General features: G+C 42.2%; 1 protein-coding gene across 2 annotated transcripts; it reads right to left on the bottom strand.

Annotated features, from left to right (window-relative positions):
* Window positions 1–71: 71 nt before the first annotated feature.
* On the bottom strand, window positions 72–18,831 carry LOC115207798 (striatin-interacting protein 1 homolog). 2 transcript variants are annotated; one of them, XM_029775282.1, is made up of 21 exons: window positions 18,698–18,831; window positions 12,814–12,883; window positions 12,638–12,712; window positions 12,410–12,544; window positions 12,141–12,261; window positions 11,946–12,014; window positions 11,742–11,848; window positions 11,527–11,654; window positions 11,243–11,425; window positions 10,904–11,124; window positions 9,564–9,629; window positions 9,368–9,431; window positions 7,097–7,168; window positions 6,909–6,983; window positions 6,704–6,801; window positions 6,490–6,616; window positions 4,195–4,295; window positions 4,047–4,113; window positions 3,758–3,862; window positions 3,438–3,642; window positions 72–3,243 (listed from the first exon to the last, which is right to left on the bottom strand). In XM_029775282.1, the coding sequence occupies exons 1-21, from the start codon at window positions 18,803–18,805 to the stop codon at window positions 2,993–2,995; spliced, it is 2,448 nt and encodes an 815-aa protein (XP_029631142.1). In that variant the 5' UTR covers window positions 18,806–18,831; the 3' UTR covers window positions 72–2,992. The 2 variants fall into 2 exon arrangements, with proteins under 2 accessions (XP_029631142.1, XP_029631143.1); XM_029775283.1 differs by having other exon boundaries at window positions 2,963–3,240.
* Between the last annotated feature and the right edge of the window lie 8,298 nt (window positions 18,832–27,129).

Genomic DNA, 27,129 nt, shown 5'->3' with positions numbered 1-27,129 from the left:
AATCAAGATGTTTATTGACAAAAAGCTTAGTCTTATTCTGTTAAATCACTGGGTATAAATAAAGCAAAAAAAGAGTGAGAGCATTTTAATACAGTATTTAGAAAGTCATACAATACTAAACATATTGACATGATAAATAAGGGTTTTTCCAACATCCTACGATGTCATAATTACATTTCTCCATTTTAGATCCTCTCTTCAATAACCATTATAATAATCAGGCTGATATGGAGTCTGCTTGCCAGACTTTTCTCACATCTTTTAATTCTGTAATTCACTACCTTAGAGAGCAGCAGAAGGGTTCTGGAAACCTTGGTTTCCAGAAGAAGTTGTATAAAAAGGTTTCTCACAAATCCCTCTCCCCTAAATTCTGCAAATTACAAAAAGTATAAGAACAAATTTACTCACCTAGTTCAGATATCCCCCAAAATATATTTTACTACCATTTCAAGAAACTTGGAAAATCAATCAACTATTGAATAAGAAAATGGCATCAAGAACTAATCCATCTCAATTTATTGTTGGAAATAATACCTATAGTGATTCTGATGTTATTTCATGTGAATTTAATGCGTTTTTGTGAATGTGGGTTCCTCTCTGTCAAATAATTTAGAAAACTGATGGAAATCACTTGCATTACATGAAGTGGCATTTCCCTTCTCTGCTCCAGTTTGATCCTTCTGCTGTAATGGAGGTGATTGGTCACAAAGATATCAGCAGCAGGTCATGATGAGATTGGTGCCTCTCTGGTGAAATCAGTGCCTTCCTCGATTACTGAGCCTCTAAAGGTATATCTCCACCAAATCAATGCAAACTGGTATTGTTCCTAAAAAAAATGTAATTGCCAAAGTTACCCCCCCTCTATAAATCTGGGGATCCAAGATCTTTTACAATTCATCACCCAATATCTGTACTACCATGTTTTTCTAAAATCCTAGAAAAATTGGTGTATAAGAGAACGTTGAAAAAAAACATGGTTTGGTTCATCAGGCTTGCTTCCTAACTCTATACTATAGCTTAATTGACCCATATCTCATTTACGGTAAAAAGAATTCTGGGCCAGTACATATGCCTCGTACCTAGACAAATTACTCATCATACAAAAAACATTTGCAAGACTAGCCTCCTCTAATTACCTGGCTCTATCTGCACCTTTGTTTAAGAAACTCAATATCTTGTCTATTTACGACATTAAGGTACGCCAATTATGCACTTTCATCTACATATACCTCCCAGACAGTTTACCTAAACCGTTAATGGATTCTCCCTGGTAATTCTGAAATCCATCTATATAACACAAGACACTGCGATAACCTTCACCCTCCCCACTGCCTCACATAGAGAATTCTCTATCAGATGCAGAGGTACCATACTCTGGAATTCTTACGTTCACATTGCCAAAGCTCATCATCCATCAATAACTTCAAGCGAAGACTGGGGGTCAGCCTGATGAACCAAACTACCCAATAATCCCCTCCATGTAGCCTAACTCTCACTCACACAGATGCACACAGTCTTGTATATTGAGTATATCATGTTCAATTATAATTAATATGCTTTGTTTAACTGATGGAACAGACTTCATTTTTTATGTACTTATATTTGTCATAAAAGCTCTTTTGGGCTTCCAACCTTACCTGCACAGTTTCTACCATTCTTTGTTTTATCTGTACTGTTTTGTCTTTGGTGCGAATAAATAAAACCTAACACAAAAAAAGCAATAGCTGTGGTAAATTAGTATACGCACAACGCAACTATACAATTAACTGAGGAGTTAGCAGGTGGGCAAAATTGTTCCCTTGAGTAAAAAAAAAAAAACAGCTAGTGAAGGGTGAGTGAGAACCACTTTCTTCCCTCACTCTCTCAAACATACTGTGCACACACGCATGCGCACACAAAATTAAGGTTTGTTTCCCAAGTTCTCAGCCAATAAGGTTGTGTAGTGCGCCAGCACGTGTTCCTGTTGCTTTAGGTTAAAACATTAGGCTGTAAATTCCATTAAAATGTCTTAATACCAATCTAAATTGTCTCCACCAGGGTTGATAGAGGTGTGTGATTCATACAAGCCAACGGTCACTCAGTGAGAAGAGTACTAACGGAACATCAAAAGCCTGGTCAACAGGGGGTTATATCAGTAACCATAAGACATACTGTACGTATACACACACACACACACACACACTCAAGCAACCCTTCCCTCACAATCTCTCTTCCACACACACACACAAACACTTTATTTTGTACTTGTTCCTAAGGGTTATAATAGTATACTATAGTGCTTGAAGGGCAGAGTACTGGTCTGACAGCCAGGAGAGTGGCACCATGGCACGTTGGATGTGTGGAGTTGTGTGTAAGTAACAGAATACAAAGGGTTTACATCCCCAACCATGGAGGTTGGACAAGGCTGAAACCTATAGCACTCTGTAAATGTCCAGTTGAAAACTAGAAAAGGCTCTACATGGGGTAAATCAAGACCTGGTTCACATTGGCCATGAGTGACACCACTCTCCAAATGGGATATGCAAAAAACACATTTTCATTTCACCACACGCTTGTACAGGTTACACACTTGTACATGTGTGAAACAGGACAAGTATAAGCACCCCCTATTTGCATTATTATTATTATTTTTTTTTAAGTGTTGTCTAGTGCCTGGATTCAGATATTATACATGATAGGTCCAACTGTGAAGGGGTAATGCTAATGTGCAAGGTCCACATTTAGGTGACTTCGCTGTTGACCCTCTACCTCCTGAATATCCCTTACTGACTGTTACTCCTCTCTGCATGAGGTGACAACACAAGAATCATGTTTGTTATGGGGACTCTTTCTGCGTAATTTTCAGAAACAAATGCAGTGCTCTATGAATGCTGTAACAGGTATGCTTTTTCAGCACTAAACGATGTGGAGATGTAGACTAGTGTTGCCACCTTGGGGAGGTGTGTTCTGAAAACCTCCCTATAGCACAACCTCCCACCACCCAGCCTGGTTATCACTGCAGAAGCTCCTCCCAGGATATGGGCTTGGAGAAGACTTCTCGCTCCAGCCAGAGGTCATAGTTCATCTGGAAATCCTCCGGCAGGTCGACGCGCTGTCCCAGAACGCTCTGCAGGCAGTTGTCCACGGGCAGGAAGTCAGGGTTCCTCTGGTTGTTGTCGTAGCGGCGGCTGTTGAAGCGCTCAATGTTGGCGCGCAGAGCACACTCCTCTGCCTGGAAGTCCCAGGGCCGCGCATCCAGGTCTGCTGTCAAAGAAACATAGCTCATTACTTGAGGTTCTCTTTAAAACTTGACATACCCCGAGCTACATATGGTGCTTACACTTAACAGTTCACAGTCACTGTGGGGTAATATGAGGCTATCAATCATCATATCAATCACTGACTGAAAAACTCAATGGACACTTTGTGGGTTGATTTTGGTGTCGACAGTGACTCACCGTTACCGTAGGCCCAGTCGTCATTGAGGCGATGGCGGACCTTCTGGTAGATGGCAGACATGGTCTTCATGTTGCTCTTCCTCCACTGGCGGCCCAGGTACTTGGTTTGCACTTTGAGCAGCTTGAGGACGTACAGCTGCATCATGGCCTGTTTAACCTTTAGCGCCCTCTTCAGGATGGGAGCAGATTTGAACACCACCAGCATCTGACAGAGAGAAGTGCAAGGTATGCAATTATGATCTAAAAGAATCCCAGACTGATGTCTGTCCTAGTGAATAAGAGTAACTGTATTGTTTTGGTTGGGTGGGTCTCTCCCTCACCATGGTTCTGGAGTGCTTCCACTTGGTCAGCTTGTTGAGGATCCTCAACAGGTTTATACAGGAGAACAGGTTCCTCCAGCAGAACTGGTTGTTGTCGCCAGCCTCCTGTAGAACACAGACAAACCAACCACTGGGTAACAACACCTCACCTCCAAACTTTGACTACTGTAACATTTCCATTAGGTACACTGGTGTGTCCCCCCCGTCTACAAAAACATTTCCCAGGCGTTTGAGTTCAGATATTACAATCAGTATTTTATTTCTGTGAGGGATGGAGTGTGCAACTTACCAAACTCTCTGCAGTAAGTTCAGGGAGCTCATGCACCACACAGTAAGGGAAGTCCAGCACAGAAATACTGCAGGAAAGAATTAGAGGTGATTATTAAAAGGGTCACAGATAATCAGGGTCTCGGAATGGCTCAAATTCCCCAACATACCTGTTCTTGGCTGTGATGTAAGAAATTATGTTCTGGTTGAAGAACTTGAGAATGAGAGGAATACAGTTGGCAAACACCAGGTGCTGAGCCATGTACTCAAACTGTCAAATTAAATAAATAAAAAAAAAACAGAAGGGTAAGGGAAGGCCACTCACAAGTTTATGGTGCTTGTGAGAAATGACCACTCCTATTAAATGGTTATCAATACTTGGTAGTAGAGGTCAACTGATTAATCTGGAATGGCCCATTAATTGGGGCCGATTTCAAGTTTTCATAACAATCGTTAATCGGCATTTTTGGACACCGATCATGGCCGAATTCCATTGAACTCCACGAGGAGACTGCGTGGTAGGCTGACTACCTGTTATACGAGTGCAGCAAGGAGCCAAAGTAAGGTGCTAGCTAGCAATAAACGTATCTTATAAAAAACAACCAACCTTAACATAATCACTAGTTAACTACACATGGTTGATGATATTACTAGTTTATCTAGCTTGTCCTGCGTTGCATATAGTCGATGCGGTGCCTGTTAATTTATCATTGAATCACAGCCTACTTCGCCAAACGGGTGATTTAACAAGCGCATTCGCGAAAAAAGCACTGTCGTTGCACCAATGTGCACCTAACCATAAACATCAACGCCTTTCTTAAAATCAATACACAAGTATATATTTTTAAACCGGCATATTTAGTTAATATTGCCTGCTAACATGAATTTCTTTTAACTAGGGAAATTGTGTCACTTCTCTTGCGTTCTGTGCAACAGAGTCAGGGTATATGCAGCAGTTAGTTCGCAACGACCCAGGCGGCCCTGTGAAGACTATTTCTTCCTAACAAAGACAGCCAACTTCGCCAAACGGGGGATGATTTAACAAAAGCGCATTTGCGAATAAAAGCATAATCGTTGCACAAATGTACCTAACTATAAACATCAATGCCTTTCTTAAAATCAATACACAGAAGTATATATTTTTAAACCTGCATATTTAGTTAAAAGAAATTCATGTTAGCAGGCAATATTAAACTAGGGAAATTGTGTCACTTCTCTTGCGTTCATTGCACGCAGAGTCAGGGTATATGCAACAGTTTGGGCCACCTGGCTCGTTACGAACTAATTTGCCAATATTTTATGTAATTATGACATAACATTGAAGGTTGTGCAATGTAACAGGAATATTTAGACTTATGGATACCACCCGTTAGATAAAATATGCAACGGTTCCGTATTTCACTGAAAGAATAAACATTTTGTTTTCGAAATGATAGTTTCCGGATTTGACTATATTAATGACTTAAGGCTCGTATTTCTGTGTGTTATTATGTTATAATTAAGTCTATGATTTGATATTTGATAGAGCAGTCTGACTGAGCGGTGGTAGGCAGCAGCAGGCTCGTAAGCATTCATTCAAACAGCACTTTTGTGCGTTTGCCAGCAGCTCTACGCAATGCTTCAAGCATTGCGCTGTTTATGACTTCAAGCCTATCAACTCCCGAGATTAGGCTGGTGTAACCGATGTGAAATGGCTAGCTAGTTAGCGGGGTGCGGGCTAATAGCGTTTCAAACGTCACTCGCTCAGAGACTTGGAGTAGTTGTTCCCCTTGCTCTGAAAGGGCCGCGGCTTTTGTGGAGCGATGGATAACGATGCTTCGAGGCTGGCTGTTGTCAATGTGTTCCTGGTTCGAGCCCAGGTAGGGGCGAGGAGAGGGACGGAAGCTATACTGTTACACTGGCAATACTAAAGTGCCTATAAGAACATCCAATAGTCAAAGGTATATGAAATACAAATGGTATAGAGAGAAATAGTCCTATAATTCCTATAATAAACCTCAACCTAAAACTTCTTACCTGGGAATATTGAAGACTCATGTTTAAAGGAACCACCAGCTTTCATATGTTCTCATGTTCTGAGCAAAAACTTAAACGTTAGCTTTTTTACTTGGCACATATTGCACTTTTACTTTCTTCTCCAACACTTTGTTTTTGCATTATTTAAACCAAATTTAACATGTTTCATTATTTATTTGAGGCTAAATTGATTTGACTGATGTATTATATTAAGTTAAAATAAAAGTGTTCATTCAGTATTGTTGTAATTGTCATTATTACTAATAAATAAATAAATAAAATAAAAATCAACCGATTAATCGGTATCGGCCTTTTTTGGTCCTCCAATAATAGGTATCGGCGTTGAAAAATCATAATCGGTCGACCTCTACTTGGTAGATGAGGCTAATTCAGGGTTTTGAGAGTTTGCCTGTATGTGGTGGTAGTGGTTGAGTGTCGGTTGCCAGTACCTGGTAGACGTGATTGAGTTTGAAGTGTTTGAGAAGCAGCAGCAGGATGGCAGAGATGGCCTTAACAATGATCTCCTTGTGGCGGTTAACATCCACACCAAGCTTCATGCTCTGGAGCACCGTGGTCCTGCAGATACAGTATTCAAATAATAAAACCCTTTCAGTTGGAACTCAACAGAATACAGCCCCCTTTCAAATCAAACAGTTGACTCACGGCATCTCCTCTGGCAGCACATCTGCCAGGATGTTGATGGAGTCTGTCTTGGCCTTGGAGGTGGGGGCAGCCGCTAGCAGGATCTTCAGCAGGGCAATCTGAGAGGGAGAAGAGTCACAGGTCAATTAGAGGTCATAGAGGGTTAGAGGTCATAGAAATGCACTGGAGACCTAGATTCAGTATACAAGAGGAGCAGAACACTCACCATGTACTGTGGCAAGCTGGGAAGAATGCCCTGGTATAGCAGCTCAGTGGAGCACATCTCCACATCCTCTTCCCCCTATAAACAAACACAAAACATGCAAAATAATTATTTTTAAATTAAACACGTTGCCCTTTCTCTAGGACAGTGATATTCCAACATACATTTCAGTGATATGCACTGGCACTCACCCCTGACAGTGGAGTTTTCTGAAACTCATCCTCCTTGGCAATCTGAATCTCAGCTATAGAGATGTACTTATGCTGCAAGGAAATAGAAACAACTGTCATTGTAAAGAATTCCCACTGCCAGTGGTGCTGTTCCTCTCAGCACAGCTCACTCCACCCATCCCCTGATGCTGCCAGAGAGACTGGGGGTAAACACTATAGACTTGCTATAGCAGTCATTTGGACTGCTCATGACTTTCATTATTTTATTACTGACATTTTTTTAAGTCATGCCCCATCCGTCCTTGACTTTTCCTAAAATAAATCTATAACACACTGTTGTTTAAATCTTAATTCACAAACAGAACTGGAGTTATAACCAGTTTAAGTGCATGTCCTTTTTTGAATGATTTTCCCCCGTTATTGCTTTTGTGATGATTTTCACTATTTATCAAGCACACTTGGCACTGTTAATGATGTTTAGGCTACTGATGCTTTCCATTTGACCATGCGCCTTGATGGTTGGAGTAGGCTACTTTTTTTATTTCGTCGTTATAAAAAGAAGCTGTTAGCGCTTTTCAACACACACACACATACATACAGACATACATACATACATACATACATACATACATACATACATACATACATACATACATACATACATACATACATACATACATACATACATACATACATACATACATATATGCGTTCTATTTCATAGTTGTAACAAACGCAATTCACAAATAAAATGAACACTTGAATTTGTGTTTTTACATATAGCCTACAGTAAGATAAACCAGTGGTTCCCAAACAGGGGTACTAAGACCACTAGGGATACTTTAGAAGAATCATGAGACCATAGGCCTACTGGTAAAATTCACAATTAAGTTGAGAATTTTGATAACAAAAAAAACAAACAGATTGGAGTCGTTTTTTTTTTTTATATACAACTATAGTACTTTCATTAGTTTATCTCAGTGGTTCCCAACCTTTTTCAGTTACTGTACCACCAACTGTCCACCACTGACATAAACTAATGAAAATACTATAGTTGTATTTTGAAGAAAAAAATAAAAAAAACTTTTCAAATGCTACATAAGACATTAATAAACACAACCAAATCATTATCTTTGCAATAGCATATATTAAATGTATTAATTGCACTATTAAAATGTTATTCGTAGCTTGAAGGAGGGCCCCTTAAGACCCAGTGGTTCTAGTGTTAATAAACCTGCCCCTCAAAATCCCAGTGACATCTGTGACCAGGCCACTGATAGGTTGCTAGGGTCCGGTTGCTAGATGGCAGGACACCAGACAGCCCTTCGGCTTCCTCGGTCTCTGTCCAAGTGGACACGTGTGATGGAGTGTGGATTATTTTAAATCGCATAGCCTACAGTCGGAAAGCCCGCAATTTGGGCAGCACGCAAGGCAAATATCAAATAGCCTAGAGATGACTTGAGTTGCGACTGTCAGTGAAAAGCAGAGAGATTTAGCCAAGCATATCGCAATATTAAAAAATACAAATTGCAGAAAAACAGTTTGGAAAGCAAATAGCTATTGCTGTAAAGAGATCACAATGAAGACTTCAATCTGTCTTTTAGTTATCAAAATTCTCAACTTAATTGAGCGACCAATAAGTAGCCTCGTTTCTTATTGGCACCAGCTGAGAACATCGGCCATATCCCCAGTGAGTGTGCATATTCACTGTCTTTATCATTGGGTCAGTGCCACTTTTTTTGTTTTTGGACAATAATTTCCTCCTCCAGGTTAGATGGACATCATATTTTATTTGTCTCCCCCCTTATCGTTGGCCGATTATATGGATCAGACAACGTTTTTATTGATCTGTTTGTCAGTGTCAGCAGAGTAAGCTACCTTGTAATTTTTATAGTATTAAAGAACAATTCTGCTAATGTCTCCTTTCATATAAAGTATAGTAGAATTGCATGAAATGGGTTTATAAAAGGCCAACAACAATTGTATCTGATAGGCCTATAGCCTCTATGTGCTGCATTGAACAGTATTTTTTGCAAACAGTGATTAAGTTGTATTATTAGCCTAAATTATGACTTTCCAATCTAATCATGACATTAGTAATAGTAGTCTATCTTACATAGAGTACTTTCACCACTGCTTATCCATCTGACTGGGAAAGGTGTCAGTGAGTCAAAGACCAGCCCAGCTGGAGAATGGCTCTCTTTCAGGCATAATGCAGCAATATTATGCAATATCTAGAAAATGTATCCATGTTTCAATGTTTGAGACTTGTTGAGTACTGTATAATATAACCTGCTTCAAGGTTCTGATGCTTTCATGGATGGGTCTGGGTAGGCCGACAACTGTATCTGTGTCACTGCAATACAAATACAGAAATAACCATGAAATCTAGGTCAAGGATCCTTGACAACAAACGACTTTAAGATGGATTAAATCTCTAGAAGATTTAATCTCTATTAAAGAAAAAAAAGACACCAACTGAACTTACTTTCCAAGCGTATAGCCGATAAATTTGCTTCTACTTGATTCCAGGAAATGTTCTATGTCCTTTTCCCTGTAAAAGCATTAAACAAAACAAAATTCTAGTCATAGTAAAACTAAATGCATGCTCTTCAACCGATCGCTGCCTGCACCTGCCCGCCCATCCAGCATAACTTCTCTGGACGGTTCTAACTTAGAATTTGTGGACAACTACAAATACCTAGGTGTCTGGTTAGACTGTAAACTCTCCTTCCAGACTCACATCAATCATCTCCAATCCAAAGTGAAATCTAGAATTGGCTTCCTATTTCGCAACAAAGCATCCTTCACTCATGCTGCCAAACATACCCTCGTAAAACTGACCATCCTACCAATCCTCGACTTCGGCGATGTCATTTACAAAATAGCCTCCAATACCCTACTCAACAAGCTGGATGCAGTCTATCACAGTGCCATCCGTTTTGTCACCAAAGCCCCATATACAACCCACCACTGCGACCTGTATGCTCTCGTTGGCTGGCCTTCACTTCATAATCGTCGCCAAACACATTGGCTCCAGGTCATCTACAAGACCCTGCTAGGTAAAGTCCCCCCTTATCTCCGCTCACTGGTCACCATAGCAGCACCCACCTGTAGCACGCGCTCCAGCAGGTATATCTCTCTGGTCACCCCTAAAGCCAACTCCTCCTTTGGTCGTCTCTCCTTCCAGTTCTCAGCTGCCAATGACTGGAACGAACTACAAAAATCTCTAAAACTGGAAACACTTATCTCCCTCACTAGCTTTAAGCACCAGCTGTCAGAGCAGCTCACAGATCTCTGCACCTGTACATAGCCCATCTTTAATTTAGCCCAAACTACTACCTCTTCCCCTACTGTATTTATTTATTTTATTTATTTTGCTCCTTTGCACCATATTATTTATATTTTAACTTTTAACTTTCTTCAAACTACAAATCTACCATTCCAGTGTTTTTCTTGCCATACTTTATTTACTTTGCCACCATGGCATTTTTTTGCCTTTACCTCCCTTATCTCACATCATTTGCTCACATTGTATATAGTCTTATTTTTTTCTACTGCATCATTGATTGTATGTTGTTTTACTCCATGTGTAACTCTGTGTTTTTGTATGTTGTCGAACTGCTTTGCTTTATCTTGGCCAGGTCGCAATTGTAAATGAGAACTTGTTCTCAACTTGCCTACCTGGTTAAATAAAGGTGAAAAAAAAAAAAAAAAAACTTTAGGGACACTATACAAGACACATAAAATAACAAAGCACATCTATAGAAACAGCACTAATCTGTAGCAAATGTCTCCCTGATGTCTCCCTCAGCCTCCGGACTGTACCTGACTTTGGGGGCCCAGGGCAGACCCTTGGGGAAGTTCACCCTCTCTGAGGGGGGGTGTAGGATGGGTGGGGGCATGACCTCATCCCGTTCCATGGGAAAAGGCTCCGCCTCCATGGAGTTGTCATTGTCATCGTTGTCGTCCTCATCTTCACGAGGGTCATCTGACTTGTAGGGGTCCTTCTCATTGAAGGCGTCCAGGTTGTCCTGTTTTATTAGGGACTGTAAGAGAGGAAAGGGTTGAAGAGTATTTTTCAAATAAGCCTGGTACATTGAGCAGGTGTTAAACAGGGGGTGGCCATAACTTTTGTGTGCCGCATTGAGACGTGGTAGAGGTTACCTTGTGTTCACGGCGGGCCCTTTTCTGCTGCTGTTCGATGAGGTCAGAGGCGGATGCAGGGGGCGAGGCTGCCCTCATGCTCCTGATGACCCGGATGCTGTCCTCTGGGAGGGGGGGCAGGCGCAGCTCCTCCCGCTTACGCACCTTAATGTTCTGGAGCTGCTCAAACCCCCCGAGGGTGAACTGGGGCAGAGGAGAGGACATGTTGTAAATTGGATATGCAAGCCAAACGTACCTGGCTAAGAATAGCCAAAATCTACGAAATATGATAAAATCTCTCTCACCAGTATGCTCTTCCACAGCAGCATCAGAACCTTCTTCATGGGGAAGTGGGGGGCGTGACCACTGCAGAACTTCGTCACCATGCCAAAGAGCATGACAGAGATGGGCTCGTTGTTGTACAGAGGAGAGCCTGGGAGAGAGAGGGGAAAGAGAAAAGACTAGTTAGAAACTACTCCTTGACAAAACCCTTCTATCTAATAGACACACACACTCCTACCCAGCTCTGTTTTAAAGGTCTCCCTGGTGGCCCTCCACTCAGCTGAGTCGGCTGGGTCCTCCTGTTGGATGGTCACCACCATCAGATACATGATGTTGAGCAGCACCCTGAGGAACCAGAAAAACACCCCAGCATCAGAGGGGGACTCCCATACACTGGTGTTGAACTATATAGAGCTGCAGGAAAGTCAGTGTCTAATCTTACCTGAGGTCTGTGCTGTCAGCCAAGGAGATTGCTGGCTTTCTGACTGCACTGCTACAGGCAGCACTGTTACTGTGAGAGAGAGGGGTTGAAAAGAGGAAAGAAAGAATGAGCAACCTGATTTTAACCACATTTTGTGTAGCAAAGAAACTCTTCCCAAAAACAATGACATCTCACTGATTTGTAGTTCCAACTTACTCAACCTCCATGTTGAGCAGCTCCACAAGGGCCGTGAAGGTGCCAACATCCAGCAGCAGGAAGATGTTATACCTCATCCAGTGCTGCACTTCTGCCTCAGAGCTGCACTCCGCAAATGTCCCTGTAGAACCACAGGCAGGAAACATGACTTTAGCGCTGAAACACTGTTTGTTTACTGCATCACTTTAAAAACATACGAAAACAGCTGTCTCTTCCCAGGCTTCTTTAGTCACCGCAGGCTACTAAACCGCTGAGTGCTGAGGACTTACCCTGAACCATGTAGAGGATTGCCCTGGACACCTTCAGCCTCTTCTCTCTGGTGATCACCTCCAGGCCGTCCAGTAGACGCATGGCGTGAGCTCTGTGTTGAGCCACATCCAGCTCGGTCCATTTCTTGTCAGACACTGAGACAGGGCAGGAGCAAAACACTTTCAGTCAGAGGTACTATATAACCACACTTGAGGAAGACAATGCATTCAAGTGGAAAAGGTGCATACCATGAGTTCTGAATTCCTCCTCAAAGCATTTTCTGTTGAGAAGAAATTCTGGTCCTTCAGTGTAACTGTATAGCTCTGGAGAAGAGATGTAGGCATAGTTGGTACCAAATTCACAAGAGAACCTGTCACAGAGGTCAGTATTTAAAAGCAATAAGGAGTGTCCAGTAATACCTCACCTGACAGTTCAGCAGACCACTTGTCTGTATCTGCATACTCAAACTCAAGGTCTGGAGACTCGGAGAAGCCCTGTGTTGGAGCACAGACACAAATCCAGTGCATTCGGAAAGGATTCAGACCCCTGGACATTTCCCACATTTTGTTAAATTACAGCGTTATTCTAAACTGGATTAAATAGCTTGTTTTTTCTCTCCTCAATCTGCACACAATACCACATAATGACAAAGCAAAAACAGGTTATTTGAAATTTTAGCAAATGTATTAAATATAAAAAAGTATTCAGACCTTTTGCTCAGTACTTTGTTGAAGCAAATTTGGCAGTGAGTATAGCACACCTGTATTTGGGGAGTTTCTCACATTCTTCTTAGCAGATCCCTTGGATTGCGCCGTTCATCTTTCCCTTGAGCCTGACTAGTCTCCCAGTCCCTGCCACTGAAAAACATCCCCATAGCTTGACGCTGCCACCACCATGCTTCACCGTAGGGATGATTCCAGGTTTCCTCCAGAAGTGACGCTTGGCAGGCCAAAGAATTCAATCTCGGTTTCATCAGACAAGAGAATCTTGTTTGCCATGGTCTGAAAGTCTTTTAGGTGCCTTTTGGCAAACTCCAAGCGGGCTGTCATGTGCCTTTTACTGAGTGGCTTCTGTCTGGCCACTACCATAAAGGCCTGATTGGTGGAGTGCTGCAGAGATGGTTGTTCTTCTGGAAGGTTCTCCCATCTAAACAGAGAAACTCTGGAGCTCTGTCAGTGATCATCGGGTTCTTGGGCACCTCCCTGACAAAGGCCCTTCTCCCCCGATTGCTCAGTTTGGCTGGGCGGCCAGCACTAGGAAGATTGTTGGTGGTCCCAAACTTCTTCCATTTAAGAATGATGGAGGCCACAGTGTTCTTGGGGACCTTCAAGGCTGCAAAAATGTTTTGGTACCCTTCTACAGATCTGTGCCTCGACGCAATCCTGTCTCAGAGCTCTAAGGACAATTCCATTGACCTCATGGCTTGGTTTTTGCTCTGACATGCACTGCCAACTGTGGGACCTTAAATAGACCGGTGTGTGCCTTTCCAAATCATGTCCAATCAATTGAATTTACCACAAGTGGACAATCAAGTTGTAGAACATTTCATGGGTGATCAATGGAAACAGGATGCACCTGAGCTCAATTTCGAGACTCATAGCAAAGGTTCTGAATACTTATGTAAATAAGGTATTTCTGTTTTTTTATTTTTAATAAATGTGCAAACATTTCTAAATACCCGTTTTAGCTTTGTCATTATGGCATATTGTGTGTAATTTGAAGAGGATTTTTTAAAATTTTGAATAAGGCTGTAACGTAACGTGATTTTTATTTCACCTTTATTTAACCAGGTTGGCCAGTTGGAAACAAGTTCTCATTTACAACTGCGACCTGGCCAAGATAAAGCAAAGCAGTGCGACAAAAACAACACAGAGTTACACATGGGATAAACAAACGTACAGCCAATAACACAATAGAAAAATCTATATACAGTGTGTGCAAATGTATTAAGATTAGGGAGGTAAGGCAATAAATAGGCCATAGTGGCAAAATAATTACAATTTAGCATTAACACTGGAGTGATAGATGTGCAGATGATGATGTGCAAGTAGAGATACTGGGGTGCAAAAGAGCAAAAAAACAAAACAATATGGGGATGAGGTAGTTGGGTGGGCTATTTACGGGTGGGCTATTTACAGATGGGCTGTGTACAGCTGCAGCGATTGGTAAGCTGCTCTGACAGGGAGATATGTCTCCAACTTCAGTGATTTTTGCAATTCGTTCCAGTCATTGGCAGCAGAGAACTGGAAGGAAAGGTGGCCAAAGGAGGTGCTGGCTTTGGGGATGACCCTGCTGGAGCGTGTGCTACAGGTGGGTGTTGCTATGGTGACCAGTGAGCTGAGATAAGGCGGGGCTTTACCAACGAGAGCATACTGGTCGCAGTGGTGGGTAGTATATGGGGTATGTTGTCTTACGAGGGTATGTTTGGCAGCATGAGGGAAGGAGGCTTTGTTGCGAAATAGGAAGCCGATTCTAGATTTAATTTTGTATTGGAGATGCTTAATGTGAGTCTGGAAGGAGAGTTTACAGTCTAACCAGACACCTAGGTATTTGTAGTTGTCCACATATTCTAAGTCAGAACCATCCAGAGTAGTGATGCTAGTCAGGTGGGCGGGTGCGGGCAGCGATCGGTTGAAGAGCATGCATTTAGTTTTACTTGCATTTAAGAGCAGTTGGAGGCCACGGAAGAAGTGTTGTATGGCATTGAAGCTCGTTTGGAGGTTTGTTAACCTGTTGGGGCTAGGGGGCAGTATTTGCACAGCCGGATAAAAAACGTACCAGATTTAAACTGGTTACTACTCCTGCCCAGAAACGAGAATATGCATATAATTAGTAGATTTGGATAGAAAACACTCTAAAGTTTCTATAACTGTTTGAATGGTGTCTGTGAGTATAACAGAACTCATATGACAGGCCAAAACCTGAGAAGATTCCATACAGGAAGTGCCCTGTCTGATCATTTGTTGTCCTTCTGTTGCATCTCTATTGAAAATACAGCATCTGTGCTGTAATGTGACACTTTCTAAGGCTCCCATTGGCTCTCTAAAGCCGCCAGAAAGTGGAATGGGGTGTCTGCTGTCTCTGGGCGAAGAACAGCAGGAGAGTTTGTGAGTGGTCAGCCTGGGGACAGTGACACTGGAGATGCGCACGTGCACGAGAATTCTAAAAAAAAATTCTTTCAGCCTATGAATGAATACAACGTTGCCCGGTTGGAATATTATCGCTATTTTACGAGAAAAATAGCATAGAAATTGATTTTAAACAGCGTTTGACATGCTTCTAAGTACGGTAATGGGATATTTCGATTTTTTTTGTCACGAAATGCGCTCGCGCGTCACCCTTCGGATAGTGACCTGAACGTACGAACAAAACGGAGCTATTTGAATATAACTATGCATTATTTGGGACCAAAACAACATTTGTTGTTGAAGTAGAAGTCCTGGGAGTGCATTCTGACGAAGAACAGCAAAGGTAATCCAATTTTTCGAATAGTAATTCTGCGTTTAGTGAGTCCCAAACTTGGTGGGTGTCAAAATAGCTAGCCATGATGGCCGAGCTATGTACTCAGAATATTGCAAAATGTGCTTTCGCCGAAAAGCTATTTTAAAATCTGACACCGCGATTGCATAAAGGAGGTCTGTATCTATAATTCTTAAAATAATGATGTATTTTGTTAACGTTTATCATGAGTAATTTAGTAAATTCACCGGAAGTTTTGCTAGTTCTGAACATCACATGCTAATGTAAAAAGCTGTTTTTTGTAATAAATATGAACTTGATTGAACAAAAACACGCATGTATTGTATAACATAATGTCCTAGGAGTGTCGTTTGATGAAGATCATCAAAGGTTAGCGCTGCATTTAGCTGTGGTTTTGGTTTTTGTGACATATATGCTTGCTTTGAAAATGGCTGTGTGATTATTTTTGGCAGGGTACTCTCCTGACATAATCTAATGTTTTTCTTTCGCTGTAAAGCCTTTTTGAAATCGGACAATGTGGTTAGATAAAGGAGAGTCTTGTCTTTAAAATGGTGTAAAATAGTCATATGTTTGAGAAATTGAAGTTACAGCATTTTTGAGGTATTTGTATTTCGCGCCACACGAGTCCACTGGCTGTTGACTAGGGTGGGACCTCGCCCAGGGAGGTTAACACAGTGTCCAAAGAAGGGCCAGATGTATACAGAATGGTGTTGTCTGCGTAGAGGTGGATCAGAGAATCACCAGCAGCAAGAGCGACATCATTGATATATACAGAGAAAAAAGTCAGCCCGAGAATTGAACCCTGTGGCACCCCCATAGAGACTGCCAGAGGTCCGGACAACAGACCCTACGATTTGACACTCTGAACTCTGAGAAGTAGTTGGTGAACCAGGCGAGGCAGTCATTTGAGAAACCAAGGCTATTGAGTCTGCCTGTCTGATAAGAATGTGGTGATTGACAGAGTCGAAAGCCTTGGCCAGGTCGATGAAGACGGCTGCACAGTACTGTCTTTTATCGATGGCGGTTATGATATTGTTTAGGACCTTGAGTGTGGCTGAGGTGCACCCATGACCAGCTCGGAAACCAGATTGCATAGTGGAGAAGGTACGGTGGGATTCAAAATGGTCGGTGATCTGTTTGTTAACTTGGCTTTCGAAGACTTTAGAAAGGCAGGGCAGGATGGATATAGGTCTGTAACACTTGGGTCTAGAGTGTCTCCCCCTTTGAAGAGGGGGATGACTGCGGCAGCTTTCCAATCTTTAGGGATCTCAGACGATAAGAAAGAGAGGTTGAACAGGCTAGTAATCGGGGTTGCAACAATTGCGGCGGATAATTTTAGAAAGAGAGGGTCCAGATTGTCTAGCCCAGCTGATTTGTATGGGTCCAGATTTTGCAGCTCTTTCAGAACATCAGCTATTTGGATTTGGGTGAAGGGGAAGCGGGGGGGCTTGGGCAAGTTGCTGCAGGGGATGCAGAGCTGTTGGCCCGAGGTAGGGGTAGCCAGGTGGAAAGCATGGCCAGCCGTAGAAAAATGCTTATTGAAATTCTCGATTATAGCAGATTTATCGGTGGTGACAGTGTTTCCTAGCCTCAGTGAAGTGGGCAGCTGGGAGGAGGTGCTCTTATTCTCCATAAACTTTAGTGTCCCAAAACGTTTTGGAATTAGTGCTACAGGATACAAATTCCTGTTTGAAAATGCTAGCCTTTGCTTTCCTAACTGACTGTGTATACTGGTTCCTGACTTCCCTGAAAAGTTGCATATCGCGGGGGCCATTTGATGTTAAAGCAGTACGTGACAGGATGTTTTTGCGCTGGTCAAGGGAGGTCAAAGCTGGAGTGAACCAAGGGCTATATCTGTTCTTAGTTCTACATTTTTTGAATGGGGCATGCTTATTTAAGATGGTGAGGAAAGCATGTTTAAAGAACCAGGCATCCTCTACTGACAGGATGAGGTCAATATCCTTCCAGGATACCCGGGCCAGGTCGATTAGAAAGGCCTGCTCGCTGAAGTGTTTCGGGAGCGTTTGACCTCAAGGGGTCTGAATACTTTCCGAAAGGACTGTACTTATCTACCTCGTACATCTGCACATTAATCTGGTATTGGCACTCCCTGTATATACCTCAATTATTGTGTGTATCTTGTTTTACTCAATGTTCTAGTAGTGAAATATGAGTCAATTCAAGAGGGTGGCACACAATGTCACCATTTTAATTTTATAAATCTACAGTGTTGGGAAGGGTCCTTACATGTACACGGTAAAGTCTACACCAGTTGTATTCGGTGTATGTGACAAATAACATTTGATTTTACAGTAAGTGTGTATTTTGCAACTGTGAAATTATTTTTGATGTGATTATGTAGAGAGCAGGGATTTAGCTATGTGAGAGTCGACTCACATACGTTATTTTGCTGTTTTGGCTTCCAGAGAGAATTCTCCTTTAATTAGAACATGTAAGGTCCTTGGATTATAAAGGAGTAACGTTTGGCTCCTTTAGTCCAATATTGGGCTAGCCACCTAACTAGCTACTGTAGTTACTAGTCGGTAACGTAAACTAGCTAGTTAACGTTGGACAAGTGGCAGTTTCAAATTCAGGGATAACCATTCTAATATCGTATTTTAGATACATAGAGAGTTAGCTATACTTCAGAACAGTTGTAATGGGTAAAAAGGGACTGGGGGGAGGGGGGCTCAATAATTAAATTAACGTTAGCTAGCAGCAGGTATCGGCTAGAACATTTGCTAACTTAGCTAGTTCTAGCTAGGATTGTTGACATCACAAACACGATGCAGAACGTACTTCAATAAACCATAATTTTTCTTCCTTACCTCCGAGTCTTTTCTTTGATTACGGACAAATTCACCCCTACTTTTGTTGGGTATCATAGCCCTTTGTTTATTGACAATCAATCCACCACCATTACCACCAACGTCCATCTCTGATTCAATAACAAAATCACAGAGTTTCTAAACCCAGAGGCGCAACATCGCGAGACTTCCAGGAAAGCTTTGGGAAAAAAACAGACCGGTGTTTGAGAAGTAAAACATTCTTCATTAGTTGTTATTTTTTTCAAAATCTAAAGACACAACCTAGATTCGAGCCAATGTCCTAAGTAGTCGAACATTTTATTACTGCAACCTCGTGAAAGTGACAAACTCACACGCTTTATTTTCGTCAAAAACAACTTTATATCGAATGAGTGACTTTGATTTGACGGCCTGCACTTGCGCAGTTCGTTGTGTTTCTAAGCATGAGTTTAGCCAGCCAACGTCGCCATGACATCGCCTACAACTTCAACGAGTGTGATTGGCGTTTGCTACTGGAAGGGCAGCTTTACTGTATCTTCATAATATACTGTCTTTGACAAAGTTCTTCTTCTTCGTATGGCTTTCCGGCAGACTAGACGCTTTCTTTAGTGTTTCTGCCTTTCACATGTCGGGAGTGTGAATTGTACATTTGTCACCAATAAAGGGAAAAGGTGAATAAGAAATCGCACCACCATCGAACCCAGTGGTTCCCAAGCAGAGGTACTAGGACCTCTTGCGACCCGTCATTCAGTGCAGGTGAGGCAGAGCCACATTTTTAGCCCCAAAAAAATAATATATTGCCTAGTTGCATGTTATTTTGGCATTAATATGTGCCACATATCAGTTTGCAAACAATGTAAAAAAATAATATATATAATTGAGTTAATAAACCTGCATACAAACATGGTCTCTTTTTTGTTTTCTTGAGTATGGCAGCTCCAAAATGCAGGTGTTTTAGACTAGCTCAACACTTTCTGTGGTGGTGGGGCAAGCCAGCAGAAAATACGGAGCGTTGTGCCGTGATTGGCTCAGTGTTCTGTCACTCATGGGGACTTTACGTCACTGCCAAGTCTAAGAGGAGACATTGAAAATTCTAGCCCTTCGGCTGCTACCATAGAAGTCCCTATCCAAGAAGGCTCCAGGTCATTGGCCACAGATAAAATGACGTCAAATCACGTTATATGTACAGTAGCTTTGATTGGACTGATCATGTCAACATCAGACCTTCAAAATCTTAGCTAGCAGTCATCATCAAGATAAATTATAGATAACGTATCGGTGCTCATCGGCCATTGGACATAAACATTACACTTGAGTGGTTTCAAAGGAATCAATGACAGTGGCTGTGTGTTCCCAAATCTGGGTTTAAGGGGCTCTTTTCCCAGTTTAAAATGATAAACATTCAACATTGGCCATGCTGTCAATGAAGCATGATTTGTGCCGAGGTCAAAACAACTGTTGACTTGAAAGACCGCCGCACCACCTTCCTGTTCAAGTGAGCCGAGCACAACAATGTGAGTCCAAAAATGTATTGTATGCTGCTTCATAAATGATGTAATATGCCAGGGAGAAATGTATACTGTAGCTAAGAAAGTAATATTAAGTGTATGTTGTGTAGTAAAATGTTAGTAGCCCATTTGCCTCACCCTAATAATTTGGTCTATTTACCCCTCTTAATTTCACCTATTGTTCTGACTGTTCTTCTGTAGCCTATAATCTGTTTTAGAGAAATGTAATCATTGAATATTGTAAGAGCTTTCATTGTCTACTTATATGCCCCCTTTATTTATCCTATGGTTCTAACTTGGTGTACAGGGCGAGCACTGTAAGAACGGCCCATGTTCTGAATTCTGTCGCTGTACATATCAAAAGTGCTAAACAAATAGTTATATTGACTAACGTTCATCCTAGCTCGCTCAATGTCTTAATAGAAATTACTGGATTGCCTCTTATCCGCTTGTCGTGTCTTTATGCCATAGTTTGTACATCTCAATTGTCATTAGAAACCACATTTGTTTAAGCAAGTCAGCCATATCAGCTATGTTTTTTTAGTTTTAGTTTCGCTACCAGACAAGGCTCCACTGATAGCCAGGTGTTGCATTGGTAAGATGTTAGGACTAGGGGGCGACCGATTATGATTTTTCAACGTCGATACCGATTATTGGATGACCAAAAAAGCCGATACTGATTAATCGGCCGATTATTATTATTTAGTTTTTAATAACGACAATTACAACAATACTGAATGAACACTTATTTTAACTTAATATAATACATCAATGAAATCAATTTAGCCTCAAATAAATAATGAAACATGTTCAATTTGGTTTAAATAATGCAAAACAAAGTGTTGGAGAAGAAAGTAAAAGTGCAATATGTGCCATGTAAGAAAGCTAATGTTTAAGTGCCTTGCTCAGAACATGAGAACATATGAAAGCTAGTGGTTCCTTTTAACATGAGTCTTCAATATTCCCAGGTAAGAAGTTTTAGGTTGTAGTTATTATATTATTATAGGAATTATAGGACTATTTCTCTCTATATGATTTGTATTTCATATACCTTTGACTTTTGGATGTTCTTATAGGCACTTTAGTATTGCCAGTGTAACAGTATAGCTTCCGTCCCTTTCCTCGCTCCTACCTGGGCTCAAACCAGGAACACATTGACAACAGCCACCCTCGAAGCAGCGTTACCCATGCAGAGGAAGGGAAAACTAGCTAGCCATTTCACATCGGTTACACCAGCCTAATCTTGGGAGTTGATAGGCTTGAAGGGGTGGGTATAACTTGTGGAACGCTCCAACAGGAATCTGTTCCAAAAAACGTAAAGTAAAAGGTTGCCAACCAACAACGCATACAAAGTAGCAACGCTTTCAAACCTAGCTAACTAGCTGCCGAATAGGCATCAACTCACCACGTAGCTTATTCTTAATGTTTGTCCATAGGCAAACAGACATGTGAGGACAGACATTTTTCGGAATAAACGTGAGTGAAAAACGCTATGAAATAGACCACTCCCTACCCGGTATCTTATTCTGCCGCTATACAACTTTGTATGCGTTGTTTTTTGGAAACCTTGTTATTTACGAAGTTTTTGGAATAGATTCCTGTTGGAACGTTCCACAAATTATACCCACCCAGGTTGAAGTCATAAACAGCGCAATGCTTGAAGCACAGCGAAGGGCTGTTTGAATGAATGCTTTTACGAGCCTGCTGCTGCCTACCACCGCTCAGTCAGACTGCTCTATCAAATCATAGACTTAATTATAATATAATAAACACACAGAAATACGAGCCTTGGGTCATTAATATGGTCGAATCTGGAAACTATCATCTCGAAAACCAAAGTTTTTTTCTTTCAGTGACATGGAACCGTTCCGTATTTTATCTAACGGGTGACTAAATCTAAATATTCCTGTTAGGCATTGATGTTTATGGTTAGGTACATTGGTGCAACGACAGTACTTTTTTCGCAAATGCGCTTGTTAAATCAACACCCGTTTGTCGAAGTAGGCTGTGATTCAATTAAAATTAACAGGCACCGCATCGATCATATGCAACGCAGGACACGTTAGATAAACTAGTAATATCATCAACCATGTGTAGTTAACTAGTGATTATGTTAAGATTGATCGTTTTTTATAAGTCTAATGCCAGCTAGCAACTTACCTTTGCTTCTTGCTGCCCTCGCGTTACAGGTAGTCAGCCTGTTAATCCTTGTGGAGTGCAATGTAAGGCAGGTGGTTAGAGCGTTGGACTGGTAACCGAAGGTTGCAAAAACGAATCCCCCCTGAACAAGGCTGTTAACCCCCGTTTCTAGGCCGTCATTGTAAATAAGAACGTGTTCTTAATCTGACTTGCCTAGTTAAATAAAGGTGTAAAAAAATACAAAATAAAAAATAAATATAGGCAAATCGGTGTCCAAAAATACCGATTACCAATTGTTATGAAAACTTGAAATCGGCCCTAATTAATCGGCCATTCCGATTAATCGGTCGACCTCTAGTTAGGACAGCTTTATGTAGGCCCTAACAGTTTGGGGGCACCGTTTGTCACTGTTATAGTACAATGAATGTATTGTTTAGTGTTGTGTTGTGGCTTTCCTGGCATGCATTCCACTTAATTTCTTATTTTTCACTGACTAGGACCCCTTGGTTCACTGGGCCTGTCCACAGGGGGTACTTGAGAAGACTCATGAGACCATAGGCTTACTGGTAAAATGCACATGAGGGGGTACTTCAGGGGTACGCCAGGCAGAGCAAAATTCAGTTGGTGGTACAATAATCGGAAAAGGTTGGGAACCACTGATCTAACCCAACATTAACCAAGCTCAGTCCTGGAAACCCCAAGGGGTGCACATTTAGTTTTTTTGCCCTAGCACCACACAGCTGATTTAAATAATCTAGTTTTGATTATTTGAATCCTGTGTAATTCTAGGGCAAAAAAACGAAACTTGCACCCCCTAGTGTCCCCAGGACCGAGTCTGGGAAATGCTAACTAACCCTACATATACACCACATATATACACCACTATAAGCAAAAACCCACCACCCCTACTGTACCTATCCCACTACTTTGGCCCTAACAAATCCTACTCCAGACCAAATTCTGGGAGGATGCAACCCCTGTCGATCTTCTGCACTAAAATCTCTTACACCCCAAAACATTTATGCTGCTGCCACTACCACAATCTATCTTCTGGGATTTACTCTCCATCAGTTCAGTACAGTTGATCAATCAAATGTATTTATAAAGCCCTTCTTACATCAGCTGATGTCACAAAGTGCTTTACAGAAACCCAGCCTAAAACCCCAAACAGCAAGCAGTGCAGGTGTAGAAGCACGGTGACTAGGAAAAACTCCCTAGAAAGGCAGGAACCTAGGAAGAAACCTAGAGAGGAACCAGGCTATGAGGGGTGGCCAGTCCTCTTCTGGCTGTGCCAGGTGGAGATTATAACAGAACATGGCCAAGATGTTCAAATGTTCATAGATGACCAGCAGGGTCAGATAATAATAATCACAGTGGTTGTAGAGGGTGCAACAGGTCAGCACCTCAGGAGTAGATGTCAGTTGGCTTTTCATAGTCAATCATTCAGAGTATCTCTACCGCACCAGCTGCCTCTCGAGAGTTTAAAACAGCAGGTCTGGGACAAAGTAGCACAGCCGGTGAACAGGCAATCATTCCATAGCCGCAGACAGAACAGTTGAAACCGGAGCAGCCCAGGTGGACTGGGGACAGCAAGGAGTCATCAGGCCAGGTAGTCCTGAGGCATGGTCCTAGGGCTCATTTCCTCTGAGAGAGTGAAAGAGAGAGAGAGAGAGAATTATAGAGAGCATACTTAAATTCACATAGGACACCGGATAAGACAGGAGAAATACTCCAGATATAACAGACTGACCCTAGCCCCCCGACACAAACTATTGCAGCATAAATACTGGAGGCTGAGACAGGAGGGGTCGGGAGACACTGTGGCCCCGTCCGACGATACCCCCGGACAGGGTCAAACAGGCAAGCTATAACCCCACCCACTTTGCCAAAGCACACCAATTTACTGAGACAAGGCAGAGTATAGCCCACGAAGATCTCCCCCACGGCGCCAACCCGGACAGGAAGATCATGTCAGTGACTCAATCCACTCAAGTGACGCACCCCTCCTAGGGACGGCATGGAAGAGGATCAGTAAGCCAGTGACTAGGGTTTGAGGCAGAGAATCCCAGTGGAGAGAGGGGAACCGGCCAGGCAGAGACAGCAAGGGTGGTTCGTTGCTCCAGTGCCTTTCCATTCGCCTTCACACTCCTGGGCCAGACTACTCAATCATAGGACCTACTGAAGAGATGAGTCTTCAATAAAGACTTAAAGGTCGAGACCGAGTCTACGTCTCTCACATGGATAGGCAGACCATTCCATAAAAAATGAGCTCTATAGGAGAAAGCCCTGCTTCCAGCTGTTTGCTTAGAAATTCTAGGGACATTGAGGCCTGCGTCTTGTGACCGTAGCATACGTGTAGGTATGTACGGCAGGACCAAATCAGAAAGATAGGTAGGAGCAAGACAATGTAATGCTTTGTAGGTTAGCAGTATAATTTTTGCAATGTTATGTCGATAGAAAAAAGCTGTCATTGAAATAGTCTTGATATGTTCGTCAAAAAAGAGATCAGGGTCCAGAGTAACGCAGAGGTCCTTCACAGTTTTTTTTGAGACGACTGTACAACCATCAAGATTAATTGTCAGATTCAACAGAAGATCTCTTTGTTTCTTGGGACCTAGAACTGACATCTCTGTTTTGTCCAAGTTTAAAAGTAGAACATTTACCGCCATCCGCTTCCTTATGTCTGAAACACAGGCTTCCAGGGAGGGCAATTTTGGGGCTTCACCATGTTTCATTAAAATGTACAGCTGTGTGTCATCCGCATAGCAGTGAAAGTTAACATTTTGTTTCCGAATGACATCACCAAGAGGTAAAATTTATAGTGAAAATAATAGTGGTCCTAAAATGGAGCCTTGAGGAACACCGAAATGTACAGTTGATTTGTCAGAGGACTAACCATCTACAGAGACAAACTGATATCTTTCCGACAGATAAGATCTAAACCAGGCCAGAACTTGTCCGTGTAGACCAATTTGGGTTTCCAATCTCTCCAAAAGAATGTGGTGATCGACGATATCAAAAGCAGCATTAAGGTCTAGGAGCACGAGGACAGATTTACCCTTTTATCTGTGGATTAATTGTCAGAGTAGAGGACATTGTGCATTTCAGGTAAAATAACCCAATGTTTATTTAACCTTTATTTAACTAGGCAAGTCAGTTAAGAACAAATTCTTATTTACTATATGACAGCGGACGACGCTGGGCCAATTGGGCACCGCCCTATGGGACTCCCAATCACGGCCGGATGTGATGCAGGCTGAATTCAAACCAGGGACTGCAGTGACGTCTCTTGCACTGAGATGCAGTGCCTTAGACCGCTGCGCCACTCGGGAGCCCAGGACAAATTAACTAGCAACAGCAACCTAGATAGCTAAATTGCCATGAATGTTTAATGCTTTTCGACCCGTCCCCAAATTAATGTAGTTGGTTCAGAGTTCATGCACGCCTGGTCCAGTCAGTGTCTGTCAGCTGTTCACATGACTGCAAGACTGGACCCTGCTACCGCATAAACCTCTGCTTTATCTAGAACTCTGAGTCACATCTTGGCAGTAACTTCCCTCTTGTCCATGGAGAACGTCTTGTGATTGGTTTTCCAACCCTGCACACCATTGTGACCAAACGATTGTGACCAAATTTACTGTGGTGCAGCAAAGGAGGATTCCATACGCGTCCTGAGGGACTGGCCCTTTCTGGATGATTTTGGTCAACAAGAGGTCAACTTATAACCAGCAGAGGTGAAAGAGATTGTAGCCTCTGTGTATGATCAACTGGCCCAGCACTCAGAATCCAAGATGATCGTTCAGTACAATGTCTCCTCTAAGAGCCAAATGGTGTCGAGACATCACCTGTCTGATTGTGATGCCATGAAGCACCTTCCCAGTGGCTACTCTGGAAGATACCCTGTGAGATATGGTGACTGTGGAGTCACTGCAGAGTGGATGAGCACAACGCTGTGAACAACTGGACCCTAATGTCCACTGGAACTGTTCCCAAAGCCCTCTTTCTACACGTTATTGACACATTTGTGTATGGCATCTTTGCAATTGACCCTACAATGCCAAATGGTGAAGATGTGAAGAAGCACTTCTGCTTGGCACAGCAGCTTTGGGTTGTTATCCAAGACAAGTTCACCAAAGAGCAAAGCTCTCCTATGAGCCTTGAAGAAATTACCTGATTTTGAAGAGAACCTGGACAAGGTTGACTCTGACCTGGGAGACATGCCCTACTCTGGATACGTTGCAGTATTCTCTGCAAACCAACTGAATATTGATGCCTTCATGGAGGACAAGGAGCTGTGCTTTAATGTCTCCCAAATGGTCTGCTGAAAAGTTGCTCTATTTCTAGAGCCCGTCTGCCATCAACAACAGCCCTGCAGTCATTGTAGGATCAGAAGACAGAGAAAATAGTAAGCTCTCTATGAATACAGTTTGTTAGTCAGACATGCTATTTAGTGAGTTACAACTGTGGTGCTATTTGTCAGTTTACAGTTGAGGAAACTTTGCAGCCTCGTATGCACTTGGCAGATTGACACTGGAGGAGAAACCATGCGAGCCAACAGAATATAATGGATTTGGAGGTGAATACTTCTTTCAGGTGATCGTGAAATCACCCATGAAAGGAAGTTTCCTCCACTGTTTGGAGGGCAGTGTAGCCTATTTCACCTGTGGCAGCTGTACACGTCCTAGCGCTAGACTAAGCCTGGACTAAAATAGTCATTTTTGGCCCAGTCTTAAAAAAATGTAAACAGCCAAATCAAATATTGTTTATACTTGAATCTATATTTTGTCATTTAAAGCACTGTTCACA

The sequence above is a fragment of the Salmo trutta genome, chromosome 14, assembly GCF_901001165.1.
Source record: "Salmo trutta chromosome 14, fSalTru1.1, whole genome shotgun sequence".
In the NCBI taxonomy this organism is placed as follows: domain Eukaryota; kingdom Metazoa; phylum Chordata; class Actinopteri; order Salmoniformes; family Salmonidae; genus Salmo; species Salmo trutta.
Note: the sequence above shows the minus strand (reverse complement) of the source record. Positions and strands in the feature narration are given on the sequence as shown.

What these genes read in the sequence shown, in the direction of transcription:
- LOC115207798 (XM_029775282.1), bottom strand. Translation starts at nt 18,805, where the DNA reads ATGGACGTTGGTGGTAATGGTGGTGGATTGATTGTCAATAAACAAAGG. An exon ending in GGGCCCGCCGTGAACACAAG is followed by an intron (nt 11,125 to 11,242) that starts GTAACCTCTACC and finishes CCTCTCTTACAG; the next exon opens with TCCCTAATAAAACAGGACAA. An exon ending in CCCTGGGCCCCCAAAGTCAG is followed by an intron (nt 9,630 to 10,903) that starts GTACAGTCCGGA and finishes ATGCTTTTACAG; the next exon opens with GGAAAAGGACATAGAACATT.